Below are 25,319 nucleotides of genomic sequence, written 5' to 3'. Positions count from 1 at the left end.
TAACGGGCTTAAGTTTGTGTTGAATTTGTAGATCAAGTTGGAAAAAATCGACATCTTGACAATCTTGAACCTTCCTTTTTTTTCCATTAGTTCTTCCTTGTTTTTTTTTTCTATCAGAATTTTGTACTTTTGATTATGAATATTCCATACATATACATACTTAGACTTGTATGTAAATATTTCGTATTTTGAGATGCAAAGGTAAATATTTTATTCTCAATTTCCAATTCTGTGTGTTCATTGCTGGTAAATATGAAGATGACTGACTTTGGTTTGTGAACCTTGCATCCTACATCTTGCTGTCATTGCTTTTAGTACAAAGGCTTTGTTGATTCTCCTGGTATATTTACTTAGACAATCATATTATCTACCAGCAGTAATAGTTTTATTTCTTCCCTCCCCATCCTTATATTTAAATTTTCTTTTCTTGTCCTAGTATATTAGTTACCCCTGTACACGGTTGAAAGGAGAGATGAGCAGAGACATCCTTGCTGTGTTCCCTATCGTGGCTATAAAAGTTTTACCTTCTCACTTAGTAAGTACATGTTAGATGTAGGAGCTTTGTACATATCCCTTTCTTAAATTTTTAAAATTACTTTTCTTTTGGGCGGGGGTCCGGTCATGGGGCCTGAACTCTGGGCCTGAGCGCTGTCCCTCAGCTCTTCAGCTCAAGGCTAGCACTCTACCACTTGAGCCACAGCGCCACCTCCGGCTTTTTTCTTTTTGCTTATGTGGTGCTGAGGAATGGAACCCAGGGCCTCATGCATGCAAGGCAAGCGCTCTACCACTGAGCCACCTTCCCAGCCCCTGTTGAGTCTTTTTTATGAATGTTAGACTTTTGTCAAATGTAAGTTTTTTTGCATATCTTGATATTCCTCACGATTTTTCGCCATTAGTCTATTTATGTTATGAATTTTACTAATTGATTTTAGAATGTTGATCCAGCCTTGTATAACTGGGATAAATCCCATTTGGATGATATATACTTGTTTATATGTATATTGTTGGATTTGATAATATATATTTGACAAATACATATTATATTATATAAGTTATATCTATTATATAAAAATTATATATATTTGTGTGTGTGTGTGTATGTGTGTATGTTTATGTGTCAGTCCTGGAGCTTGAACTCAGAGCCTAGGTGCTCAAGACTAGCACTCTACCAATGAGTCATAGCTCCACCTCTAACTTTTTGGTAGTTAATGCTATATAAGAGTCTCAAGGACTTTCCCTCTGGGCTGGCCTCAAACCACAATCCTCACATCTCAGCTTCTAGCATAGCTAGGATTACAGGCAGGAGCCGTAGGTTCCCAACAGATTTGTTAATGTTTTACTGACAGTTATTGAGTCTACAATCATGAAAGATACTGCCATTGAATAGAGTTGTGGTACAGTATTATAATTGAAGTCAGAGTATAAACAGCTGTTATAATGACCCTTCCCATGTCTTATCCCACAAAGAATAGGCTGGGAGGAGATCACTGGATACATTTACCCAGGGGGGGAAAATTCTCTTCATAAAGAAATTTAATATATTTAGCTAGGCACCAGTGGCTCTTGCCTGTAATCCTAGCTACTCAGGAAGCTGAGATCTGAATCATGGTTTGAAGCCAGCCTGGGCAGGAACATCTGTAAGACTCTTATCACCACTAAACTATAAAAAAAAAAAAAAAAAAAGCTGGAAATGAAGCTATGGCTTAAGTGGTAGAGTATTAGTTTTGAGCACAAAAGCTCAATGAGAGCACCCAGGCCCAGAGTTCAAGCCTCAGGACCAGCAAAAATAAACAAACAAATTAACTGAGTGCTATCAGAAATTCTAACATGACTATTGGCTCTAAATTAGGTCCTAGCAAACTTTCTGTAAGGTGTAGATGGTATATAATATTAGAATATTTTTAGGCCACATAAAGATTCCTTGCTGCTGCTGTAACAAAAGCCCCATAATTTATATAGGGCCATATATAAAGAACAGGACTTTACTATCATGTACCATGTAATATTTCAGTCAGTGTCGCACCAGATACACAACAATGGTGTGCTGTGTAACTGAGGTACGTAGTAGGGCTACACACTCACAAAGAGGTGTGAGTACACTCTTTGAAGTTCTCATGTGGATGGAATTGCCAGTGACATGTTTTTCAGAGCATGTGCCCACTCATGAGTGATGCCCGACTGTATTCCTCACAGCCCAGAAGACGGGAAGGTCAAGGTGCCACAGGCTTCATGTTTGGCAAGCACTATACTGTGTGTGCAAGATAGTGCCCATTGCTACATCCTGCAGAGGAGCGGTACAGTGTCCTCCCATGACTGAAGGAGAAGGGCAAAAAGCAGAACCCCATGTGAAGCTTCTCTTGTAAAAGCCTTGGTGCCATTTGAGGGAGGGGCTCTGGCTGTCAGCATTGTTGAGTTAGAGATGAAGCTCCAAGGTGAATCTAGGAGGGGGCACAAGCATCTAACCCATAGCAGTTTATGTGACACATTCCGTGTGCTTCTTCATGTTTGTTTGCTTATAATCCTTTAAAAGTGTTGTTGTTGTTTTTTTAAAGCCTGGCACTGGTGGATCATGCCTGTAATCCTAGCTACTCAGGAGGCTGAGATCTAAGGATTGTGGCTTGAGGCCAGCCCAGGCCCGAAAGTCCTTAAGACTTTTTTTTTTTTTTGGTCAGTTGTGGGGTTTGAACTCTGGGCCTGGGCACTGTCCCTGTGCTCTTAAGCTCAAGGCAAGTGCTCTACCGGTTGAGCCACAGTGACACTTCCGGTTTTCTAGTGTTTGATAAGGGTCTTTCGGACTTTCCTGCCAGGGCTGGCATTGAACCGAGATCCATCCTCAGATCTCAGCCTCCTGAGTAGCTAGGATTACAGGCGTCCGCCACCGGCGCCCAGCCTCCTGAAGACTCTTATCTCCAATGAACCACCAGAAAAACGGAAGTAGAACCGTGGCTCAAAGTGCTTGAGTGCTAGCCTTGAGCAAAAAGAGCTCTGAGACAGTACCCAGGCCCTGAGTTCAAGTCCCATGACCGGAAAAAAATAAAAACAAAAACATTCTTACCCAGAGGGGCTGGGGTCCATCATCTGCTTATACCTGGAGGTACTTCCTGTTCTGCCATCTGATAGCTGGTTCCTTGTGAGCTCTTGCTGAAAAGAAACCTGCCAGGCAAGTGTTCTGCCCAGGTACAGAGCGTCCCTACCTACTCCCACTCCGATTGTGAGGTCTACTGGGAAGCAGAGGAACTTGCAATCCTTGCCTCTTATCCAGATTAGTCAACCAAGATAAATGGCCAGGGAAGACTAGCACCCAAGCAAGGCCCACTGGCCATGTGAGGAACAACTTTCATAAGAGAAGATGAAAATAACAAACACTGCTCCAGGAAGCCATGCAATGCAGGGAACCAAACAGCCTAGAGATACTTTCCAAGTAGTATATCTTTTTTTTGGTCGGTCGTGGGGCTTGAACTCTGGGTCTGGGCACTGTCCCTCAGCTCTTCAGCTCAAGATGAGTGCTCTACTACTTGAGCCACAGCGCCACTTCCGGTTTTCTATTGGTTTATTGGAGATAAGAGTCTCACAGACTTTCCTGCCCAGGCTGGCTTTGAACCACGATCCTCAGATCTCAGCCTCCTGAGTAGCTAGGATTACAGGCGTGAGCCACCAGCGCCCAGCAACATGGATTTTTTTTTTTTAATGAACAGAAAATATGACAGACCTACAGTGTCCAAAATCCAAGTTATAGTTTAATAATGAGGGAACTTATAATGAGGGAACAAATAATGAACTTTCTGACTCAAGGAACATGAGGATCTAAGTAGTTACCTATTAAGGACATTCTCATAAAATTTTAGAGCTCTGGGCAAAAATGATCTTAGAACTGGAGGCATGGCTCAAATGGTAGAATGCTTGTTTAGCAAGCACAGGATCCAGAGTTAAAAAACAAACACAAACAAATAAAAAAATCCAAAACAGAAATACTACAGAGGAGGAGCAAGCTGGTAAAACTGTGAGGTTTTTTGTTTGTTTGTTTTTGTCGGCTGTGGGGCTTGAATTTGGCATGGGCCCTGCTGTCCCTCAGCTCTTCAGCTCAAGGCAAGATCTCTACCACTTGAGCCACAGTGACAGTTCTGGTTTTCTGGTGGTTTATTAGAGATGAGTCTCATGGGCTGGGAAGGTGGCTCAGTGGTAAAGTGCTTGCCTTGCATGAGGCCCTGGGTTCCATTCCTCAGCACCACATAAGCAAAAAGAAAAAAGCTGGAAGTGGCGCTGTGGCTCAAGTGGCAGAGCGCTAGCCTTGAGCTGAGGGACAGCGCCCAGGCCCAGACTTCAAGCCCCACGACCGGACCCAAAAAAAGAATCTCACAGACTTTGGGCTGGGAAGGTGGCTCAGTGGTAGAGCGCTTGCCTTGCATGCCTGAGGCCCTGGGTTCGATTCCTCAGCACCACATAAGCAGAAAAAAAAAGCCAGAAATGGTGCTGTGGCTCAAGTGGCAGAGCGCTAGCCTTGAGCTGAAGAGCTGAGGGACAGCGCCCAGGCCCAGAGTTCAGGCCCCACAACCAGACCCCCCCAAAAAAAGAGTCTCACGGCCTTTCCTGCCCAGGCTGGCTTTGAATTGTGATCCTCAGATCTCAGCCTCCTGAGTAGCTAGGATGACAGGCATGAGCCACGGGCGCCCTGTCCTGTGAGGTTTTAATGATTAGCATGACATCAGATTTCTCATCTACTGAAAACAGTGTGATATCCAAAGTGAGAGGAAATTATTTTCAATATACCCTAATATGACCAGCCCAAAACTAAGTCATACAAGAACTCTTTCACTTGAAGCACAACTGCAATTCTAGCTTTTTTTGTTAATTGAAAATAAGAGTCTTGGGCTGGGAAGGTGGCTCAGTGGTAGAGTGCTTGCCCTTGGTTCAATTTCTCAGCACCAAAGCAGAAAAAGCCAGAAGTGGCATTGTGGCTTAAGTGGTAGAGCTCTAGCCTTGAGCTGAAGAGCTGAGGGACAGCGCCCAGAGTTCAGACCCCACATCCGACAATAAATAAATAAATAAATAAAAAGATTCAAACATATAATTTGCAAATACAATGCATGGGACTTGATTTTTCCATTCTTACATTTGCAAGGAGTTCTGAAAACAATTCTAAGCAGATACTAAGGAAAAGTAAAATAATGTGATTCATTAAACATTGATATGAAGAAAGGTTACAGAGGTAAAGGGCAGTGTTAAGAGTTAGAACCTTATTTTTCACAGCTGGAACATAGAAGGACCGATCTACAAATAGATCTATCTAAGCATGTTGAATTATGGAGATAATTATGGAGCTAAGATAAACATTAAGGACAGTTGGCCTCCGGGGAGAGGAGCTGGGACTTTTCTCTTGTTCTTCTAGAAATAAAAGAGCATGCCCCTTCTCTGTCCACCACCAGAGTTCACAAATTAGGGCTTTCCCTGGTGACCCAAGGTGCTGACATGCACACCATACATGCCTTCAGCTATTGCCTGGGGCTTTTGAGTCCCAAGCGTTGTGGAATACAAGATTTGCATCTGCAAACATCTCCTTGAGCATGTCACACTAGTGCATAAAACTTAACACATCTGAAATGGAAATCACAAGCTGGTGGCTCATGCCTGCAATCCTAGCTACTCAGAGGATTATGGCAAGAAGCTAATCCAGGGAGGAAGGTCTTTGAGACTCTTATTTCAAAACCAAAAACAAACAAAAACAAAGACAAAAATAGCAGCTCAAAAAAGTCGGAAGTGGAGCTGTGGTTCAAGTGTTAGAGCACTAGCCTTGAGGGGAAAAGCTCAGGGAAGGGTTGGAGACATGGCTCAGTTGGTATAAAGCACTAACTAGTGAGTTAAAGTGCAAAGTACTGGGTTCAAGTTCCTGTCTCAGACCAAAAAAAGAAAAGAAAAAAGTTCAAGGACAACACCCAGACCCTGAGTTCAAGCCCCCAACTGCATAAAAATAAATAAATAATAAAAATAAAATGGAAATCATTGTCTTACTCATAAAAATCTACCTCTATATTCCTTCGCTTTTGACAACTTTAATGAAATATCATTTACAGGCTAAAAAAAATTCAGTTTCCTGACATTTAGGAAATTTACAGTGTTACACAACTGTTTCTATGAGTCCATCCCTTGAGAAAGATCCCTGGTGCTGTTTTCAGTGACTCTGCATTCCCAGCCTCAGGCCAAGCAACCACAGTCCACTCTCTTATTTCTGCACATTTGATATATAATGCAGTCATATGACATGTGATCGTCTGAGACTGGCCTCTTGCACTTAGAATGTTTCTGAAGTTTATCCATGTTTTAGCATTTGCCACTATTTACTTCCTCATTATATAATAGTATTCCCTTGTATGGTTATAACCACATATTTTTTTTAACATTTTTTAACCACATATTTTTTCATCAGTTGATCAACATGTATATTTGGAGCCATCATGATTAAGAGCTGTTGTAAACGATTCAAGTTTTGAATCGTTGTGTTGTTTTGTGTGTCCATTACTCTTGGATACATTCATATTTATAAGGTAAATATGTGTTTCACGTGTGTGTGTGTGTGTGTGTGTGTGTGTGTGTGTGTAGTGGTATTGAGGTTTGTGTTTCACATGAGTGTGTGTAGTGGTATTGAGGTTTGAACTCTAGATCTTGTACTTGCATGGGAAGCACTTTACCACCAAGCCATGCCTCTAGCGTTATGTTGCACTCTTTAAGGAGCTACCAGACTATTTTCCAAAGTGGCTGTATCATTTTATAGTCCCACCAGCAAGGTGTAATCTAGTGTCTTCAGCTCCACCTTTTACTGGCTACGGTTTGGATGATAGCCACTCCAGTGGGCATAACACATATCTCACTGTGGCTTTTAGGAGCATTTCCCTCATAGTTCTCTTCCTTGTTTAATTTTAATAATACTTAATGATTTCCCTTGATTTTTTCCCCTTTTCTTATCGTGCTCACCTGTTCTGTGGATTTGTCTTCTAAGTACATTTTAGTTGCTACTTGCTACTCTCTTTTATCCTAATTTCTATTGCTATCGATTTGGCAGCGGGGGTGGGTGGGTTAGGGGGGGTGGGGTTGTATTGGGGCTTGAACTCAGGGCCTTGACACTGTCCTTGGGAGATTTTGTGCTCAAGGCTAGTGCTCTTCCACTTTGAGCCACAGCTCCACTTCCACCAGCTTTTTTTTGTACATAATATTAGAGATAGGAATCTCATGGACTTTCCTGCCAGGGCTGGTTTTGAACAGCGGTCCTCAGTTCTCAGCCTCCTGAGTAGCTAGGATTACAGGTATGAGCCACCAGCACCTGGCAATAATTGTGAAGAAAGACATTTTTCTTTGCAGTTAAGCATTGTTCTTTTTTTTCTGTTTGTATATATATTCATATAGTGACACAAGTATTTATGAGACTAGATCAGATCACATGAAATTAAATCCTTGCTCTAAGTGCCTGTAGGGCTTGTGTAAAAGTTACTTTATCAGTCATCCTTCCATCACTATGGCAAGATACACAAGGAAATAGACTTAGAGGAAGAAATGTTAATTTGGGCTTATGGTTTCAATGCATGGGAAGTTTGGTTCCCTCACTCTGTGCCCTGTGGCAAGGCAGAATATCATGCCAGAGAGTGCAAAGCAGAGCAAGGCTGTTTATGCCATGATGGTAGGAAGCAAAAAGAGGAAGGCTTGGAGTTTCAATATCATCTTCAAGGGATTGCCTCCAAGGGCCTAGCATTCTTCCATTAAGCCCTACCTCTACCTCTGTTATCTTTTATTACTGCCATCATCTGGACACCAAATCTCTCAATTCTTGAGCCTTTGAGTGACATTTAAGATCCAAATCATATCTGAAGGTTGGTCTAAAACATTTTTGTAATTACTTGCCTTTATCTTATTTCCCAATCTAGCAAGAGACTGTCAACTGTTTAAAGATAGTGGGCCACTTAATACATGCTTGTTGATAGGTGATTGTAAAGATTATTCTTCAGTATTAAAGCTTTCCTTTAGAGTGAAATGTTAGCTTGAAAAATGTTTATATTTTCTACTTTAGAATCATGTACGTGGTGATGCATGCCTGTAATCCCAGCACTTAAGATCCTGAGGCAGCAAAATCACAAATGTGTCCAGGCTGAGCTACTTAGAAAGTTTAAGGCCAGGGTTAGGAATGTGGCTTAGTGGTAAAGTGCTTACCTAGCATGCACGAAGCCCTGGGTTTGATTCCTCAGTACCACACACACAGAAAAAGCCAGAAGTGGTGCTGTGGGTCAAGTGGTAGAGCATTAGCCTTGAACCAGAGAGGTTCAGGGACAGAGCCCAGACCCTGAGTTCAAGCCCCAGGACTGGCAAAGACAAAAGAAAAAGTTTGAGGTCAGCCTAGACCATACAGAAAGACCCTGTCTCAAAAAAAAAAATCAGCTAGGCACCAGTGGCTTATGCCTGTAATCATGGCTAATCAGGAGGCTGAGATCTGAGGATCAAGGTTTGAATTCCAGCCTGGGCAGGAAAGTCCCTGAGACTCTCATCTCCAATTAGTCACAGAAAAAGTCAGAAGTGGCTCAAATTGTAGAGCCCTAGCCTTGAACAGAAAGAAGTTCAGGGACAGCACCCAGGCTCAGAGTCCAAGCCCCAGGACTGGAAAAAAATTATTTGGCTCAATGATTTGTGTGTGAGGGTGCTTGGAGCTTAAATTCAGGGCCTCAGCACTGTCCCTGAGCTTTTTTTTTTGGTTTGTTGGGCCTGAACTCTGGGCCTGGGCACTGCCCCTCAGCTCTTCAGCTGATTTGTGTGTGAGGGTGCTTGGAGCTTAAATTCAGGGCCTCAGCACTGTCCCTGAGCTTTTTTTTTTGGTTTGTTGGGCCTGAACTCTGGGCCTGGGCACTGCCCCTCAGCTCTTCAGCTCAAGACTAGTGCTCTACCACTTGAGCCACAGCTTCACTTCTGACTTTTTCTGCTTATATGGTGTTGAAGAATTGAACCCAGGGCCTCATGCATGCAAGGCAAGCACTTTACCACTGAGCCACCTTCCCAGCCCTTCCCTGAGCTTCTTTAGCTCAAGGCTAGTACTCTACCACTTGAGCCAACAGCTCCACCATTGGCTATTTGGATTGTTTAGTGGAGATTAGCATATCAGTGTTTTCGTTGCCTGGGCTATCTTCAAACTACGATCCTCAGATCTCAGCCTTCTAAGAAGATAAGATTACAGGTGTGAGCCAGTGACACCCAGTGGTGATTTATTCTTATTGTAGAAAAGATACTGAATATAAAATTTACGTCTTATAATAAACCTAAATGTAATATGGATGACTTCACACATTATTTCCCACATAAAATGTAGTAGCCATTTCTATATTAGTAGATAGCATAGTAGTTAAAACAAAACAATAAGCTGGGCACCGGTGGCTCACTCCTGTAATCCTAGCTACTCAGGAGGCTGAGTTCTGAGGATCATGGTTTGAAGCCAGCCCCAGCAGGAAAGTTTGCAAGACTCTTATCTCCAGTTAATCACAGAAAAAGCCAGAAATTGGACTGTGACTCAAGAGGTAGACTGTTAGCCTTGAGCAAAAGAAGCCTAGGCCCAGAGTTCAAGCCCTAGCTAGCACTGCCAAAAAAGAAAGAAAGAAAACAATAAATGGTGCTTAATTTTTGTAGGCACATCACTTTAACATTCAAACACTGTACTGTACCTGATATGAATAGAACCAAGAAACCTGTTAACATTGTTTTAGAAAGGATGAAAGGGTAGTAAAGGGGGGTGAATTCAGTCCAAGTATAGAATCTGCACCTAGGAAAATACATGTGAAACCCCTTTGTATATCCCTATGTACCCCCTTTATATGGCATAAATGCAGGCCTTTCTGTGTTTTACATCATTCAAGTAGTAATGTCTGAATGAGGGTTTAGAAAAGATAGCCATATTAAATGCTTGGCATGCTTTAGATCATTATAGGATGAACCCTGCCCCCCATGTATTTCGTTTTGATGAAATTATAGGGTCAGTTTATATTTACTATATGAATTTTAGAGCTTAACTTTCCCTCATGTGAACCTAACAGCTTTGTAGGTAGTTACAGTGCCATCAAGGTCAGTAATGACCACATTTCACGCTGGACACTGCTATAAGTTTGTGAGAGCAATTACCTTCTTGACTTGTAAGTTCTTTAAGCCATGGTAAGTTATTTTTTCAACACCCTCTGGAGCACTGGCCATTCATTAGATCCACATGCCTTTTCTCCGCAAACTTTCGCAAGACTCCAATTACGCAGGCACAGAGAGATAAGGAGTCTCAAGAATGAGGTTGATTTCATAACTTTAGAACTTGGATAGTGATTTGGGAGTGCAGCTTGGTACAAGTCCCTTTTCTAAGTGACTTCGGCTCCGTGCACAGTTCTTGGTGGCACAGATTTCTGCACACCTCGCGCTGCTCCACCGCACCCACACTCGGCCAGATCAATCAGATTTTTGACATGTTATAAAAATGCAAGTCATAGCTGCTGTAGATGGCACTATTCAAAAACTTTTGAAACTACGCCATGTCTACATTTATCATTTGTGTATCTAAGGTTTTTTTTTTCATTGAGGTAAGCCAAGTATGCTTGGAGATTAAAAAAAAAAAGCAAGCAATTCAGAAGGAGCCATGATTATTTCTGATCAAATCATTTTGATGTGTATGTGTGCTCTCCCAATCCCCGCCCCTCTCTTGCTCCTTCTCTTCCTGTCTCTCCTTCCCTTTCTCTCTCCCCTCTCTCTCTCTGTCTCTCTCTCTCTGTCTCTCCCTCTCTCTCTTTCTCTGCTGCATAACCCAAAGAGTGGCTGGTTTAAACGGTGAGAAGACACTGCCCTTGTGTTGATGAGAAGAGGTGGGTTGATTTCTGCCACAGTGTTTGTGTCTCAGTCAGGAGTACTCTGCCTTTACAAAGCAGAATTGAGAACACGTAGCCCCAGTGTAAGTATGAAGTTTCACCTTTTCCAATATATACATTTAATGTCTTTGTTTGCAGGATAAGCAGAAAGCTTTACACTTGAGCACCTCCCAGTCGCTACTTCGCTTTACCAGATGCCAGGTATTTTTTAAAAGGTGTGTCTTGATTAATAAATGTAATGTGTAATCAATCGATGGGAAACTTAAAAAGTGTACTTGTCAATGTTGAGCAAATATTTTCAATGCTGTTTGAGCCTTTTATATAGTATGTCTGACCATTTTCAATGAAATGAAAGCAAAGTTACAGGTTCTTCTTAAAAGTCAGATAACAAATTGGCTTCATAAGAAAGGGAAAAGTCAATTCAGGTCATGGAATTTCCTTTATTGCCTCACATCTTTCTTATATAATCTCATAGAATACACTCCTACATTAAATGTTTATTAAAAGCAAAATGTCTCAAGTTTTTCTATAGGAAGGTTTAAGCTTACATTATTTAGGCAATGTGTGTATTTAGTACACTTGTATTTTGACTGTTCATTTTTTAACTATCTAAAAAAACAGATGCTCTGATTTTGTCATTCACATATGGATGTCTTTTTTTTTAGCATTTAAAAATATCACTATTAAGATATTTGATAGCCACCAGCACCAGGCTTGAATATTTGATATTTTATAATGCCCTCAAATATGATGTTTTCCTTTCAATTAATAATTTTAAAACTATTTTAGGTGCTGTTTTCAACTTATTCTTTTGACCAAGAATGAAACTATTTAAAAATTAAGATGCCAACAGGTAATTTCTTGTAAGTTCATACTTTTGTTTGTGTATGTCATTTAGTAATAGAGCAACAAATGTACATTCACACAAGGCTACACTGTTCCTATCCAAAATCAGTCCAAACATAGGAATCAGTTTGGTTTTGGAGACCTTTCTTTATAACATAAAACTTTTACTTTCCACTTACCTGTTGTATTGGTTTTTGCACACTGCAAATGCTAGTTTACTCTATATCTGAAACCAGCTATTTGAATATTAAGTAAATGAATATTTAAGAGATAGTAATTCAGGTCAGATGAGGCCCCCCCAACCAAATATCACATGTTGAGATACATCTAGTTAAAGAATATGTACAGTAGTTGAACTGAAAAACAGATGTGATGAATGACTTCCTTTTGTTACATTAATTGGGATTTTATTTGTTAGTCAAAGTAGTCCTGAAATTAGGTAATTAATTTTTTTTACAATAAAGAAGCATGGCTTTGGGTAAAAATGAAAAAGAAATCTAGAAAAATTAGTTTGAGATGGTCATTTTTTTTTACAACTTAAATTTTTTGTACTTGTTTCCTTTTTATGTTTTTATACTTTGAAGGTATAATGTAATGCCAAAACAGGGTTTTCTCAATTCTAAAGTAAAAAGAAAGTTTTAAATTTCAGAATCTGATCATGGTGATATCTTGGGCTCATAGCAACTGTATCTAAACAAATATTAATACTTTAGTGGCAAAAATCATAGAAACTTTTAAAAAATTAGTATTTTTCATGCCAAATGACAGTGATACCATTTTTTCTTCATGAAAGATGATACTCGGTTCATTTTAAAGACAGAAACAACCAGGAATTCACATAACATGTGATTTTAACAATCAAAATATAATTCACTAAGAAAGGCAAAAGATAGCTGGAAGTGGTGCTGTGGCTCAAGAGGTAGAATGCTCGCCTTGAGCTGAAGAACTGAGGAACAGCACCCAGGCCCAGAGTTTAAGCCCCACAACTGACAACAACAACAACAAAAGAAAAAAAGAAAAGAAAGAAAAGAAAAAAGGAAAGGCAAAAGAAAAGTTCTTAGCAATTTTCTAATTGGAAGTGATAACATTGTGACTCAATGAGTTTGACTATAATTACTTTTGTTTTTTTCTTTCTTTTTTTTTTTGGGTCCGGTCATCAGCTCTTCAGCTCAAGGCTAGCGCTCTACCACTTGAGCCACAGCACCACTTCTGGCTTTTTTTCTTTTTGCTTATGTGGTGCTGAGGAATCGAACCCAGGGCCTCAGGCATGCAAAGCAAGCGCTCTACCACTGAGCCATCTTCCCAGCCCCACTTTTGGTTTTTTCTGTACAATGTTTTGGTAACCAGGAGTGAAAGGAAAGGTTTTGTGGTATGTGGACTGTTTTGTGTGTGTGTGTGTGTGTGTGTGTTAATAAGATGTGGCAGTGAGTCTGGAAAGAAGGAGCTGTATGCAGAGAAAAAGGGAAATAGATGAAGGTAGGTAAAGAAAAGGTCAAAGATAAAGAAGAAAGCAAAAATGGAGGAAGGCGAGAAAGGCAAGGGAGAAGTGAAGGTTTATTTCCTTAATATTCTAGAAGTTTCTTTTTTAATTTTTTTTATTTTTTATTGTTATTATAAAGGTGATGTACAGAGTGTATTGTGGATGCTTTGGCCATGCAGTAAGCAAAAACCTGGGTTTTCAGTTTGACTTTAGATAGGTCTCAACCTAAAATTCCCATGCAATTCAAAACTTAATGAAATATTATCTCTTTGGCTTTTGACATTGTCATATTTCTTTAATATACTTTATATACATATATACACTTAAAATTAATTTTGGAAGTCAACACTTATTTCAATTATCTAAATAAATTTCTCATTTCCATTTCAGAATTTAATATATTTGAGTCCTATAGGAAAAATAAACATCTAAATACAGTCTTTGGAAAGTTCTAGTACTGCAGTCCCTGCACTAAATGAGATAGTCCCTAAGAGCCTACTTCATCTTTTTGTTTTCATATAGTGTAAAGGTTTCTTATTTCTGTTATATAGCTTCTAAATCTATTCTATAATGAATTTTTTTTCTCTCAAAGGAAGAGAATCCTAATGAACCAAGGAATAAGATTTTTTTCATTGCGAAAAGAAAAAGGCTTCATTCTATTTTTTGCAGTGACTACTTAAATCTGAGATTGGTCGTTCCCAGGTCCTGGTTGCATTCGAAAGACTTTAACTTCTCTTTCTCTATTCCCGATGCGGATGTGTTTTAGATCACGAAGAACCCTGTGGTCCAGGGCACAGGTCCTTTTGCCTGAATGGGGGGATTTGTTATGTGATTCCTACTATTGCCAGCCCGTTTTGTAGGTGAGTGCAATGGGGGAGTGGGTGCATTCCTTTCCTATTCCAGCTTCTGGAGGAGGTATCACAGTCAAATCAGTATACAATGGAGAAGTATGGGCTCTGTCCTTCTTAACCTCTTTGGGTAGGATATATTTTTAAGACAAAACCAAGTAGCATGTAAAAATCTCATTCATCAAGGCCTTCATTTAAAAAGTGAGTTTAGGTAGGTTCCAGCCTAGACCAATTTTTTAAATAATCCATTTTAGGACCAGTGCTGGTAGCTCATGCCTGTAATCCTGGCTACTCAGGAAGCTGAGATTTGAGGATCACAGTTTGAAGCCAGCCCAGGCAAGAGGTCCATGAGATTCTTATCTCCAGTGAACCACCAGAAAACTGGAAGTGGTGCTGTGACTCAGAGTGTTAGAGTACTAGGCCTTGAACAAAAAAGAACTCAGGGACAACACCTAGGCCCCAAGTTCCAGCACCCATGACCAACAGAAAAAAGAAAATGAGAAATAAGAAGTGACTTTCCAATAGTCATACCACCGGGAAAAAGACAGTAATGGCCCTTAGACACCATCTAAGGTACCTGGGAGGCTGAGACAGGAAGATTGTAAGTTCAGAGCCAGCCTGGGCTAAAGAGTAAGGCTATCTCAAAAACCTAATGAGCCATCCAACCAAAAATAAAAAAACCACCAAACAAATGAAAGAGAATGGTCCACACAAACACCTTCCAAAGTTTGCTCAACCTTACAATGTCTTAATTCTGAATTCCTTCAGAGGGTTAATGGTGTATGACATTTATGAAAAAAACCGGAATGCTTGTCAGAAGAGACACATTACATGCTTAAGAGGCACTAACACTTTATGTTTTGATCTTGGTGGGGGCTATGTGGCAAAGACTGTGTTTTCTCCATGTAATTATCATCTTTGTAAAAAAGCAGTCAACTAAATGTGTGTATGTGTGTGTTCTGTTCTAGCACACTGATATATATTTTTGTTTTTTCACCACCACCAAACAATGTGTAACTTTATGATGACTGAAATAGGGCGGTGTAAATCCTTAACTTTATTCTTCAGCTCATTGGGAATTGGCTTTCTTTTTTAAATAGTGTTTATGGCCTGAAAAGATTTCAAATGCATTTTAGCTTTGTTCCACAAATTCAGGTTTGTTGTTCCATTCTAAGTTTACAATTTATCCCATTGGGTTTTTTCCCCCTTTATCTTGTGTGTATTTATGTGTAATGGTAAGAGTACTTGGTTCATCAAGCTGCCTTCGCTAAATAAGTTGGAAGAAGGAAATGAGTTCTGGATTTTGGAGATTCATTTAAATGGGAGAGAGACCTTACCTGTCACTACTTTAGCACAAATGCATTTGTAATTTCAAAAAGTCACCAGAGAGCCTGGCACTGGTGGCTCATGCCTGTTAACCCCAGCTACTTAGGAGGCTGAGATCATAGGATTGTGGTTGAAGCCAGATTTGTCTGACAAGTCCATGAGGCTGTCTCAAATTAACCAGCAAAAAGCTAGGCTAAAGATATGGCTCAAGTAGTAGAGCACCAGCCAAGCAAAGAAGCTAATCAGGTCCAAGTTCCTAAATTCAAACCCAAATACCAGGGGAAAAAAAGTCACCAGTGAAAGAGAATGGGCAATTTTGCTGGTAACCTCCAGCAGGGTTAAGGCCGGACTAGAGTCTCTCCCTAATTCTAACTTGGAGTGGGTTCCACTGGAGGGGGCATGATGCCAGGTCACCATGTGGCATGGCCACAGGTGAGTGGGATGGCCCTCTATGTAGTGGGATGTGAACGACCAGCTGTCAGTCCCCTGGCAGGAAGTAGAGGTAGGGATGGGTAAAACAGGGAGGGCCAAAGAGATGGAGAGAAAAGGAAGGCACTGAGTGGCCAAGGGCTCAGGGGAGTTGAATGCAGGTATACTTTAAATTATATATTATTATTATTATGTCTTTGTTGGTTATGGGGCCTACACACTTCCCTGAGGCCTTCAGCTCAAGGCTAGTGCTCTACCACTTTGAGCCACAGTGCCACTTCTGGTTTTCTCATGGTTAAATGGAGATAAGAGTCTCATGGACTTTTGTTCCCAGGCTGGCTTTGAACCTCGATCCTCAGATCTCAGCCTCCTTAGTAGCTAGGATTACAAACATGAGCCACTGATGCCCAGCTTATATTATTATTATTTTTTTTGGGTCCAGTCGTGGGGCCTGAACTCTGGGCCTGGGCGCTGTCCTTCAGCTTTTTAGCTCAAGGCTAGCACTCTACCACTTGAGCCACAGCGCCACTTCCAGCTTTTTTTTCTTTTTGCTTATGTGGTGCTGAGGAATTGAACCCAGGGCCTCAGGCATGCAAGGCAAGCGCTCTACCACTGAGCCACCTTCCCAGCCCTGATATATTATTATTTTTAATAAAAAAAAACAATTTCTTTCCAACGATCTCAGGGACTATATTTCTAAGATATCCCTGTAGGCAGTAATAGCAATATCCAAGGGTGAGAACCTCATTTTTCAGCCCAGCTCCTACCATTTCTTCTTACCTTCCTTGTACACTGTAAAGCAGGAAGACTTCACGCCCAGGTGCCTCCACCTCTGAAGTCAGCTCTCACCTTCCCCCGTCGTGCTTGGAGCTTTTAGTCTGGCCCTAACCCACCTTTGTGGCCAGCTCCTCTTCCCTGATCTGAGCTCCATTCAGAGTTTGTTCACTTTTGTAGGACTTATTTCACATTGTGTTGCCCACCTTGAATTTGTTTCTGGTCTTCCTTTGTATTGCTGCATACCTCAAACCTTGATCCTCCTACTTTTGCCTCATGACTGAGTTGAATTATATTAAGGTAATTTATTGTTTTATTTTTGTTGGTATGGGACTTGAACTCAGGGCCTGGGCACTGTCCCTGAGCTCTTTCACTCAAGGCTAATGGTGTACTGCTTTGAGCCATAAGACCACTTCCAGTTTTCTGGTGTTTTATTAGAGATAGGAGTCTCACCTACTTTTCCCACTTGGGCTGGCTTTGGACAATGATCTGATCTCTTGAGTAGCTAGGATGATGGCATGAGTCACCAATGCCCAGCCTCAAGCTAATTTTTTTAATGTTTGTGGTACTGGGGTTTGTACTCAGATCTTTGTGCTTGTGAGGCAGATGCTCTTGTCACTAAGCCTTGCTGACAGCTGTGATTTTTGCTGGTTATCTCTAAGATAGAGTATCGGTCTTGCTTCTTGCCCAAGTAAGCACCTCTGTTAGGTAAGTGTCCCTTGTAGCTAAGATGACAGGCATTGGCCACTGTGTCCAGACCTCCATTTCCCTTACTGAAGAGTTTCCTGAACTTTTCTCCATTAGCCTTGAAACCCCATGCAACCAATTTCAACCTTCCAAGTAGCTAGCATTACAGGCATGAGACACAGCACCTGGTGAAGCTAATGTTTTTAAGCTAAGTCCTTGGTATTAACTCTTCAGTGTTTGCTGAGATTTGTGCCTGGTTCACAGTGTTAAGTGATCTAATTGTATGAAAGCAGGATGCAGGTTCTTTAATAACCGGTGCATGATTGTATGAAGGTCAGTTAGGTCAAGCTTCTTATAATCCTATATTTTCTTACTATTTGTTATGTGGATTTTCCCTACTTCCACTGTTTATTAAGTATGTCTACAACAGCCGGGTACCGGTGACCTATGTCTGTAATCCTAGCTATGAGATCTGAGGATCTCGGTTCAAAGCCAACCCAGGCAGGAAAGTCTGTAAGACTCTTACCTCCAATTAACCACCAGAAAATCGGAAGTGGCCCTGTGGCTCAAGTGATAGCTGAAGAGCTGAGGGACAGCGTCCAGGCCCATAGTTGAAGCCTCACTACCGACAAAACCAAAAAACAGAACAACAACAACAAAAAAGTATGTCTACAAGAATAGAATGTGAGGGCTAGGAAGGTGGCTCAGTGGTAGAGTGCCTGCCTTGCATGCCTGAGGCCCTGGGTTCAATTTCTCAGTATCACATAAGCAGAAAAAACTGGAAGTGGTGCTGTGGCTCAAGTGGTAGAGCGCTAGCCTTGAGCTGAAGAGCTGAGAGACAGAACCCATGCCCAGAGTTCAGGTCCCACAACCAAAAAAAAAAAAAAATAGAATGTGATTTAAATATTTAATTTTATCATTTTTACTTTTTTTTACCCTCTTGTTTTACATTTACATTGTTTCTATTTACCATGATTTAAAATATTTTCCATTCCTATCTTCTATTAGAATGATTGAATTTTCACTATTTTTCTTTCCTATATTCCCTTATCTTCATTAGAAATCAACTTAGTTGATTTTGTTTTTGTTTTTTAGGTTGTTTTTTTTTTTCTTTTAGTACTCAGGGCTTTGGGCTTGCTAGGCCAACACAATTACCACGACACAATTACACTTCCAGCTCTGGTTTTCACTGGTTATTTCCCCTGGTATTTCTTCTAAACCTTTTATGTCTTAAGTATAGATCCATTTATGGAAAAACTCCATGAATGTCATGGTGACTTGAGTGCAGGGATGAGGGCTTACTTCTGGGCTCTGTACCCTGTTCCTGGGGCTGTGTGTCCTCATTGTGTTGCATTATATTGTTTGAGTGATGTCACTTAATAGTTACTTTTGAAACCAGGAAATAGAAGTCCTCTATTTTTTTTTTTTTTAAAGAATGTTTGGGCAGCTGGGTACCTGGTGACTTAGGTCTATAATCCTAGCTACTCAGGAGGCTGCGATCTGAGGATTATAGTTGGAAGCTAGACTGGGCAGGAAAGTCCATGATGCTCTTATCTCCAATAAACTACCAAAAAGCTGGAAGTGGCACTGTGGCTCACGTGGTAGAACTTTAGCCTTGAGTAACATACACACATGTAACACACACATGTGTTGGCTACTTGGGAATCCTTTAAAAGACCATTTGAATTTGAAGATGGATCTCTCTGCTTCTGCAAAAAGAGTTCAGACTGTCTTTAGATTTTTTTTTGTAGCCAGTTTTAGTTATGTGAGGACACTATGTATACATACTACACAGGGAACTTAGGGCTCCTGAGGGTATGACCTTGGCATGACCTTCTGTAGGGAGGGTTTACACAGGCTCTGGCAGGTAAGCACAGGCTAATCAGTAGTGAGTGTGATTATTCAGAGCTAGAGCTTGTGGACTAGTTTATCTGCTTTTCCATTTGGTCTAAGTTAAGTTTTAGAATTAGTTTGTAAATTCCTCCCCACCCCAAAGAAATTCCTGAAAGGATTTTAATTGAGATTGAATCATTAAGATAATTATGAGAGAAATTAAGATCTTAATAATATTACAAGGCTTTTAAACCTGATTAAATTTCTCTCTATAATAGTTATTTTGCCTGTTTGTGTGGTGATTTTGCATACCTTTTAAAAATAAATATGTGATTTAAAATTGTACTTTTCAAATGCTATGAGTCTAGAGAAACAAAATTATTTCCCCGCAGCTTTTGTGTGTAGCAGTCTTGTTGAGTCTCGTTAGTGATGAAAGATATTCCTGGAGAATGGACAGTCACACGCTCTTTACACTGGCATTCTGGCTGCTGGTGTCGAGTCCTTTGGTTGTTTCTGAGGTGTTGCCTGGCTAGAGTTGGTAGTATAGTGGTGAGAACTGTCTTGTCTGGTTTCTGATCTCAAGGAAAGAGAATCTCCCTTGCTTGCATCACTGAGTGGGACAGAGGATGTCGGGGTTGTCTTTCTCCTTTCACAGATTCAGAAGTGCCCTTCCTTTCTTTCCTGAGTTTATGTCAAAAATGAGTTTTATATTTCACTAAGTGCTTTTGGGGTGCCTATCAAAGTGATCGTATGATTTTTATTTTATCTGACAAATAAGTTCTCTTCTGATATGATTTTTGCTGATTTTATAATTTCTACTTTCCTTCATTATCTTGTTTCTTTTTTTGTTTGTTTTGGTTTGTTTGTGTGTATATACGTCAGTTGTGGTGCTTGAAGTCAGGGCCTGGGCACTGTTCCTCAGCTTTTGACCTCAAGGCTAGCATTCTACCACTTTGAGCTACAGCTCCACTTCTGGTTTTCTGCTGGTTTATTGGAGATTAGAGTCTCATGGACTTTCTTGCCTGAGCTAGCTTCAAACCTCAATCTTCAGATTTCAGCTTCCTGAGTGGCCCAGATTATAGGTGTGAGCCATCAGAGCCCCACCATTATCTTCTTCTTCTTCTTTTGTTTTTTGTCAGTCGTAGGGCCTGAACTCTGGGCCTGGACACTGTCCCTCCGCTCTTCAGCTCAAGGCTAGCGCTCTACCACTTAAGCCACAGCGCCACTTCCGGCCTTTTCTGCTTATGTGGTGCTGAGGAATTGAACCAGGGCCTCATGCATGCAAGGCAAGCGCTCTACCACTGAGCCACCTTCCCAGCACCACCATTATCTTCTTTACAGTACATTTCCCCTTGACTCTTGAGTTTTTTCAGATCTATAATTGTATTATTCAGAACCTTTTAAAAAAGATTTAACTAGCTGGGCACCAATGGCTCACACCTATAATCCTAGCTACTCAGGAGGCTGAGATCTGAGGACCGCAGTGCAAAGCCAGCCTAGGCAGGAAAGTCCATGAGACTCTTATCTCCAATAAACCACCAGAAGACTGGAAGTGTGCTGTGGCTCAAGTGGTAGAGTGCTCACCTTGAGCCAAAGAGCTCAGGGACAGCGCCCAGGCCCAGAGTTCAAACCCATGACAGACAAAAAATAAATAAGTAAATTTTGAGTCTTTAATAGATATAAAATTATTCAGTTGAGTGATATTTTTCCATGAATAGGCTTTGATAAATTTTTTGCCTTCCAAGAATACTCCCATTTGATCTAAGCAGTCGAGTTCATTGGCACAAAATCATTTGTAATATTCCATTAGTTTATTTGAAAAACCCAAAATTGGGGGAGAAAGAGGAGTAGGAGAGGAAAGAGGATTGAGGAGAACATTAAAGAATATAGAACTGGGGCCTTTTTGCCCAGGCTGGTCCCCAGAGGCTGCATGCCAGCTTCTCTAGGGTGCAGCTGCCCGCCGCAGGGCTGGGGGCTGGGGCTGGGCTGGGTGGCTTTGTGCTCAGAGCTGGAATGGACCATAATGAAGAGTTTCTTTTTTTTTTGTTTTTTTTGTCGGTTGTGGGCCTGAACTCTGGGCCTGGGCGCTGTCCCTCAGCTCTTCAGCTCAAGGTTAGCCCTCTACCACTGGAGCCACAGCGCCACTTCTGGCTTTTTCTGCTTATGTGGTGCTGAAGAATCGAACCCAGGGCCTCATGCATGCAAGGCAAGCGCTCTACCACTGAGCCACCTTCCCAGCCCTGAAGAGAGTTACTTATCCATGCCTTCCCTCGATGGCACAGCAGCCCTTTGTCTGATCCATTCTTTCAGCAGCTGCCTGGGTACAGGGATTACTGGCTTCTCCCTATATCCATGTCCCCAAATTCTCCTGACCCACTCGTCCTCCCACTGCACCTTGTCTCCTAATGCTTTTGCTTTTTATACTGTATCACATTCCTCAAAGAGATTAAAGTGGGCAGTTACAATTGCTTACTTCTTTTTCCTGGTACATAGTGAGCAATGACCAGGTATTTGCAAAGAGTAAAACCTTTTTGTAATATGGGTGTTTTTTTTTAAGTTGTTTTTTAGGCTACTTTCTAGTCCTAGAATAATAAATCTATTGCTCTGGTTACACATTTTTGTGGAAGTGTAGAGTGTTGCTTAAAAACAAGGAGCTTTGCCATGGACATTGATGAAAATGAACTAAGCAATTCAAAGGCAGCGATGGGAGGGAGGGAATGAGAGGGAAAGAGGAAACAGCTGACACTAAGCAAAAGGAAGAAATGTAAATACCACCTGATGTGGAAGAAATAGTTGTATTGTCTTTTTTTTGTCGGTCGTGGGGCCTGAACTCTGGGCCTGGGCGCTGTCCCTCAGCTCTTCAGCTGTAGACTAGCGCTCTACCACTTGAGGCACAGCTCTACTTCCAGCTTTTTCTGCTTATGTGATGCTGAGGAATCGAACCCAGGGCCTCATGCATACAAGGCAAGCACTCTACCACTGGGCCACCTTCCCAGCCCCAAAATAGTTGTATTGTCAAAGCTCATAGACTGCACAAATTTTATAGACCATGATAATGACCATTTGCTTTGTGAAGGTTAAAATGTATTTGTGACTAAGTATCACTATTCCACAATACGTGAAATATGTGAAATTTATGTAATCACCTAATCTCAATAAAAAAAAAACTATTAAAACACAGAGCTGGGCTGGGAAGGTTGCTCAGTGGTAGAGTGCTTGCCTCGCATGCCTGAGGCCCTGGGTTCAATTCCTCAGCATCACATAAGCAGAAAAAGCCAAAAGTGGTGCTGTGGCTCAAGTGATAGAGTGTTAGCCTTGAGCTAAAGAGCTGAGGGACAGTGTCCAGGCCCAGAGCTCAAGCTCCACAACTGACAAAACAAACAAACAAAAAACACAGGGCTTGAGTTAAAGCCACAGAAGGCTGGCTCTGTACATCTGAACTGGAACTTGAAGCTGCTTTGTCTATGGAGCCAAGGAAGCAACAGCTTCAACGCATGCACGGTGGCCAGTGTGAGCTTCAGGCATGTTCTCTCTCTATTCCTCCTCTTGTTTATTTCCTTCCGTCTGCAGTCTTTGGGTGCAATGGACTTGTCATTCATTCACTTCTTGAATTCACTGGCAGCCTTTTATTTATTTTAATAGAAGATTTAAAAACTTATCAAATGTTCTCTGGTGGCTAAGTTTGTTGCAGCCCACAATTTTGGTATGATACAGTTTCAGTGTATTTATGTCAAGGGTCTTCTAATACCTCTTGAAACATAGTCACTCTGTTGATTTTATGAAAGTATATATTGTTCCATTTTTAACCATATGGATTTTTTTGGTTGTATTGTTTATTATTCGTTTGAAGTTTAAATTCATTATAGTCAGGCAATATATTCTCTTTACAGTTTTTGTTTTTTACATGTTTGGAGTTCAATTTAGGGCCTTATACTTGGCCAGGTAGGCTATTACTGATCCATGCCTTCAGTCTTTTTTTGTGCTGGCTGGATTTGTTTGTTTTCTTGTTTGTTTGCTTTTGTCAGTTATGGTCCTTGAACTCAAGGCCTGGGCAGTGTCCTTAAGCTCTTATGCTCAAGGCTTTGAGCTACAGCTCGGCTTCAAGGCCAGCTGCTTCTGCTGAGATGCAGTCTTGAGGACTTTTGTCTGGACAGCCTGGCTCTGTCATCTTCCCATTCACGAGGCTCCACACAGCTGGAATGACGGGATGTGCCACTGTGCCCAGCTGTGGTTGAGAAAGTGTCTCACAAACTTTTCTGCCTGGGTTGTCCTCATACCGATCCTTCTGATTTCTGCCTCCCAAGTAGCTAGGATTACAGGTATGAGCCACTGGCACCCAGCTTTTATTGAGTTTTGTTCCTTTGAAACTTACTGAGATATTCTTTATGGCCCTTTATATCATTTATTTTGATCACTGTCCCAAGTGCACTTTTAAAAGAGCAATCGATGGTTCAGTGCCAATTAAGGCAATTGGATAGTGCTGCTCAAATATTCTATAATTTTTTTCTACGCTATTTTTATGCTTCTGTCATTTATTTATTAAGTATGTTAAATCTTGAGGTATGATTGTGGATTGCCTGTTTCTCCTTTGAGTTCTATCAGTGTTTGCTCTATGTGTTTTGGAGCTGTGTTATTACATGTATGCAAGTTTAGACATCTTATCAGCTCTTATATTTAACTGACCTTTTTATTATTACACAACATTCTTTATTGCTAATACAATAGTCTACCTTTCTGCAGTTGATCTTTCTCAATTTCACTTACCTGTGGTCAATCACATTAATGAGGAAATTGCAGGCATACTTCCTGAGTTTTGAGTGGCACATGGATCTGAGGAACATGGTGAAATCCTGCCCTCTCCTGCCCTCCCCAACTTGGACAGCCTCTGTCACTGCACTCCGCATTTCCCAGGCACACCCGCTACTCACCCGCTTACCACCTGGCAGCCATCCCAGTGTGTTGTCAGGTTCACTGTCCTGGTATTCCAGAGTCCTAGCAACCTCCACTGAGCCCTTTACCTAGTAATGGCCCCCAAAGCACAATGCACATATGACTGCCAAAGAGAAGCTATTAAGGAAACTTTTTTAAGTGAAGAGGTTAAAAACACAATTGGAAATTTGGAGAGAGCAAAAGATAGCACATTCACGTAACTTTTAGGACAGTGTATTGTTGTCATTACTTTCTTTGATACTTAGCTGTTATTAATCTCCTGTCATCCTAATGTATAAATTCAACTTAATTACAGATAGATATGTTTTGGAAAAACATAAAACACAGAGGTCTTGATAGATTTTATGGTTTCTAGCATCTAATAGGGTTGTAAAATGTGGCCCCTAATGATAAAGTGTATCTACTGCGTTGTATCTGGATAGCCCAAATATTGGCCTACTAGCTTTCTTTTGATTAGGGCTTTACGTGGTTTCTCTCTCTCTCTTTCTCTCTCTTTGGTTACTCATAGAGCTTGAACTCTGGGCCTGGGCACTGTCCTTGAGCTCTTCAGCTCAAGGCTAGCACTCTACCACTTAAGCCATATCACCACTTCTGGTTTTCTGGTGATTTATCGGAGATAAGAGTCTCACCGACTTTCCTGCCCAGGCTGGCTTTGAACTGTGATCCTCAGATCTCAGCCTCCTGAGTACATAGGATTATAGGCGTGAGCCACCAGCACCTGTAGGCACCAGCGCCTGGCATGGTTTCTCTTTTTGTCCTTTCAGCCCCACTGTGCCTCTGTATTTAAAGTGTCTTTCTTATAAACAGCATATAGGTAAAGTATTTTTAGTTCACTGGTAATTTGTCTTTTAATTAGAGCATTTAGTCTATCTGTATTTAGTGTAATTACCAATAAATCTCAGCTTAATCTATAATCTTGATGCTGGTTTTTGTTTTGTTTTGGTGCCAGTCCTGGGACTTGAACTCAGAGCTTGGGCACTGTCCCTGAGCTTTTTCATTCAAGACTAGAGCTTTACTACTTGAGCCACAGCTCCATTTTCAGCTTTTTTTGTTGGTGGTGGTGGTCATGGGGCTTGAACTCTGGGCCTGAGCTCTTCAGCTCAAGGCGAGCACTCTACCACTTGAGCTACAGTGCCACTTCCGGTTTTCTGGTGATTTATTGGAGATAGGAGTCTCATGGTATTTCCTGCCTGGGCTGGCTTTGAACCGTGATCCTCAGATCTCAGCCTCCTGAGTAGCTAGGATTACAGGCATGAGCCACTGGCATCTGGCCATTAACAGCTT

The 25,319-nt window shown here is 41.2% G+C and overlaps 1 protein-coding gene across 1 annotated transcript in view; it reads left to right on the top strand.

Annotated features, from left to right (window-relative positions):
- The first annotated feature begins 11,705 nt into the window (after positions 1–11,705).
- The window catches only part of Nrg4 (neuregulin 4), a 30,751-nt gene continuing 17,137 nt past the window's right edge, over positions 11,706–25,319 (top strand). Inside the window, exons 1-2 of the mRNA XM_042697746.1 lie at positions 11,706–11,715; positions 13,955–14,048. Of these exons, the coding sequence (XP_042553680.1) occupies positions 11,706–11,715; positions 13,955–14,048 (104 nt within the window). The remainder of the gene's footprint in view (positions 11,716–13,954; positions 14,049–25,319) is intronic.

This window comes from Dipodomys spectabilis, unplaced genomic scaffold, assembly GCF_019054845.1.
Source record: "Dipodomys spectabilis isolate Male_0828 unplaced genomic scaffold, ASM1905484v1 ptg000228l, whole genome shotgun sequence".
Taxonomy (NCBI): domain Eukaryota; kingdom Metazoa; phylum Chordata; class Mammalia; order Rodentia; family Heteromyidae; genus Dipodomys; species Dipodomys spectabilis.
The sequence above is the reverse complement of the archived record's forward strand: the minus strand, read 5'-3'. Positions and strand labels throughout refer to the sequence as shown.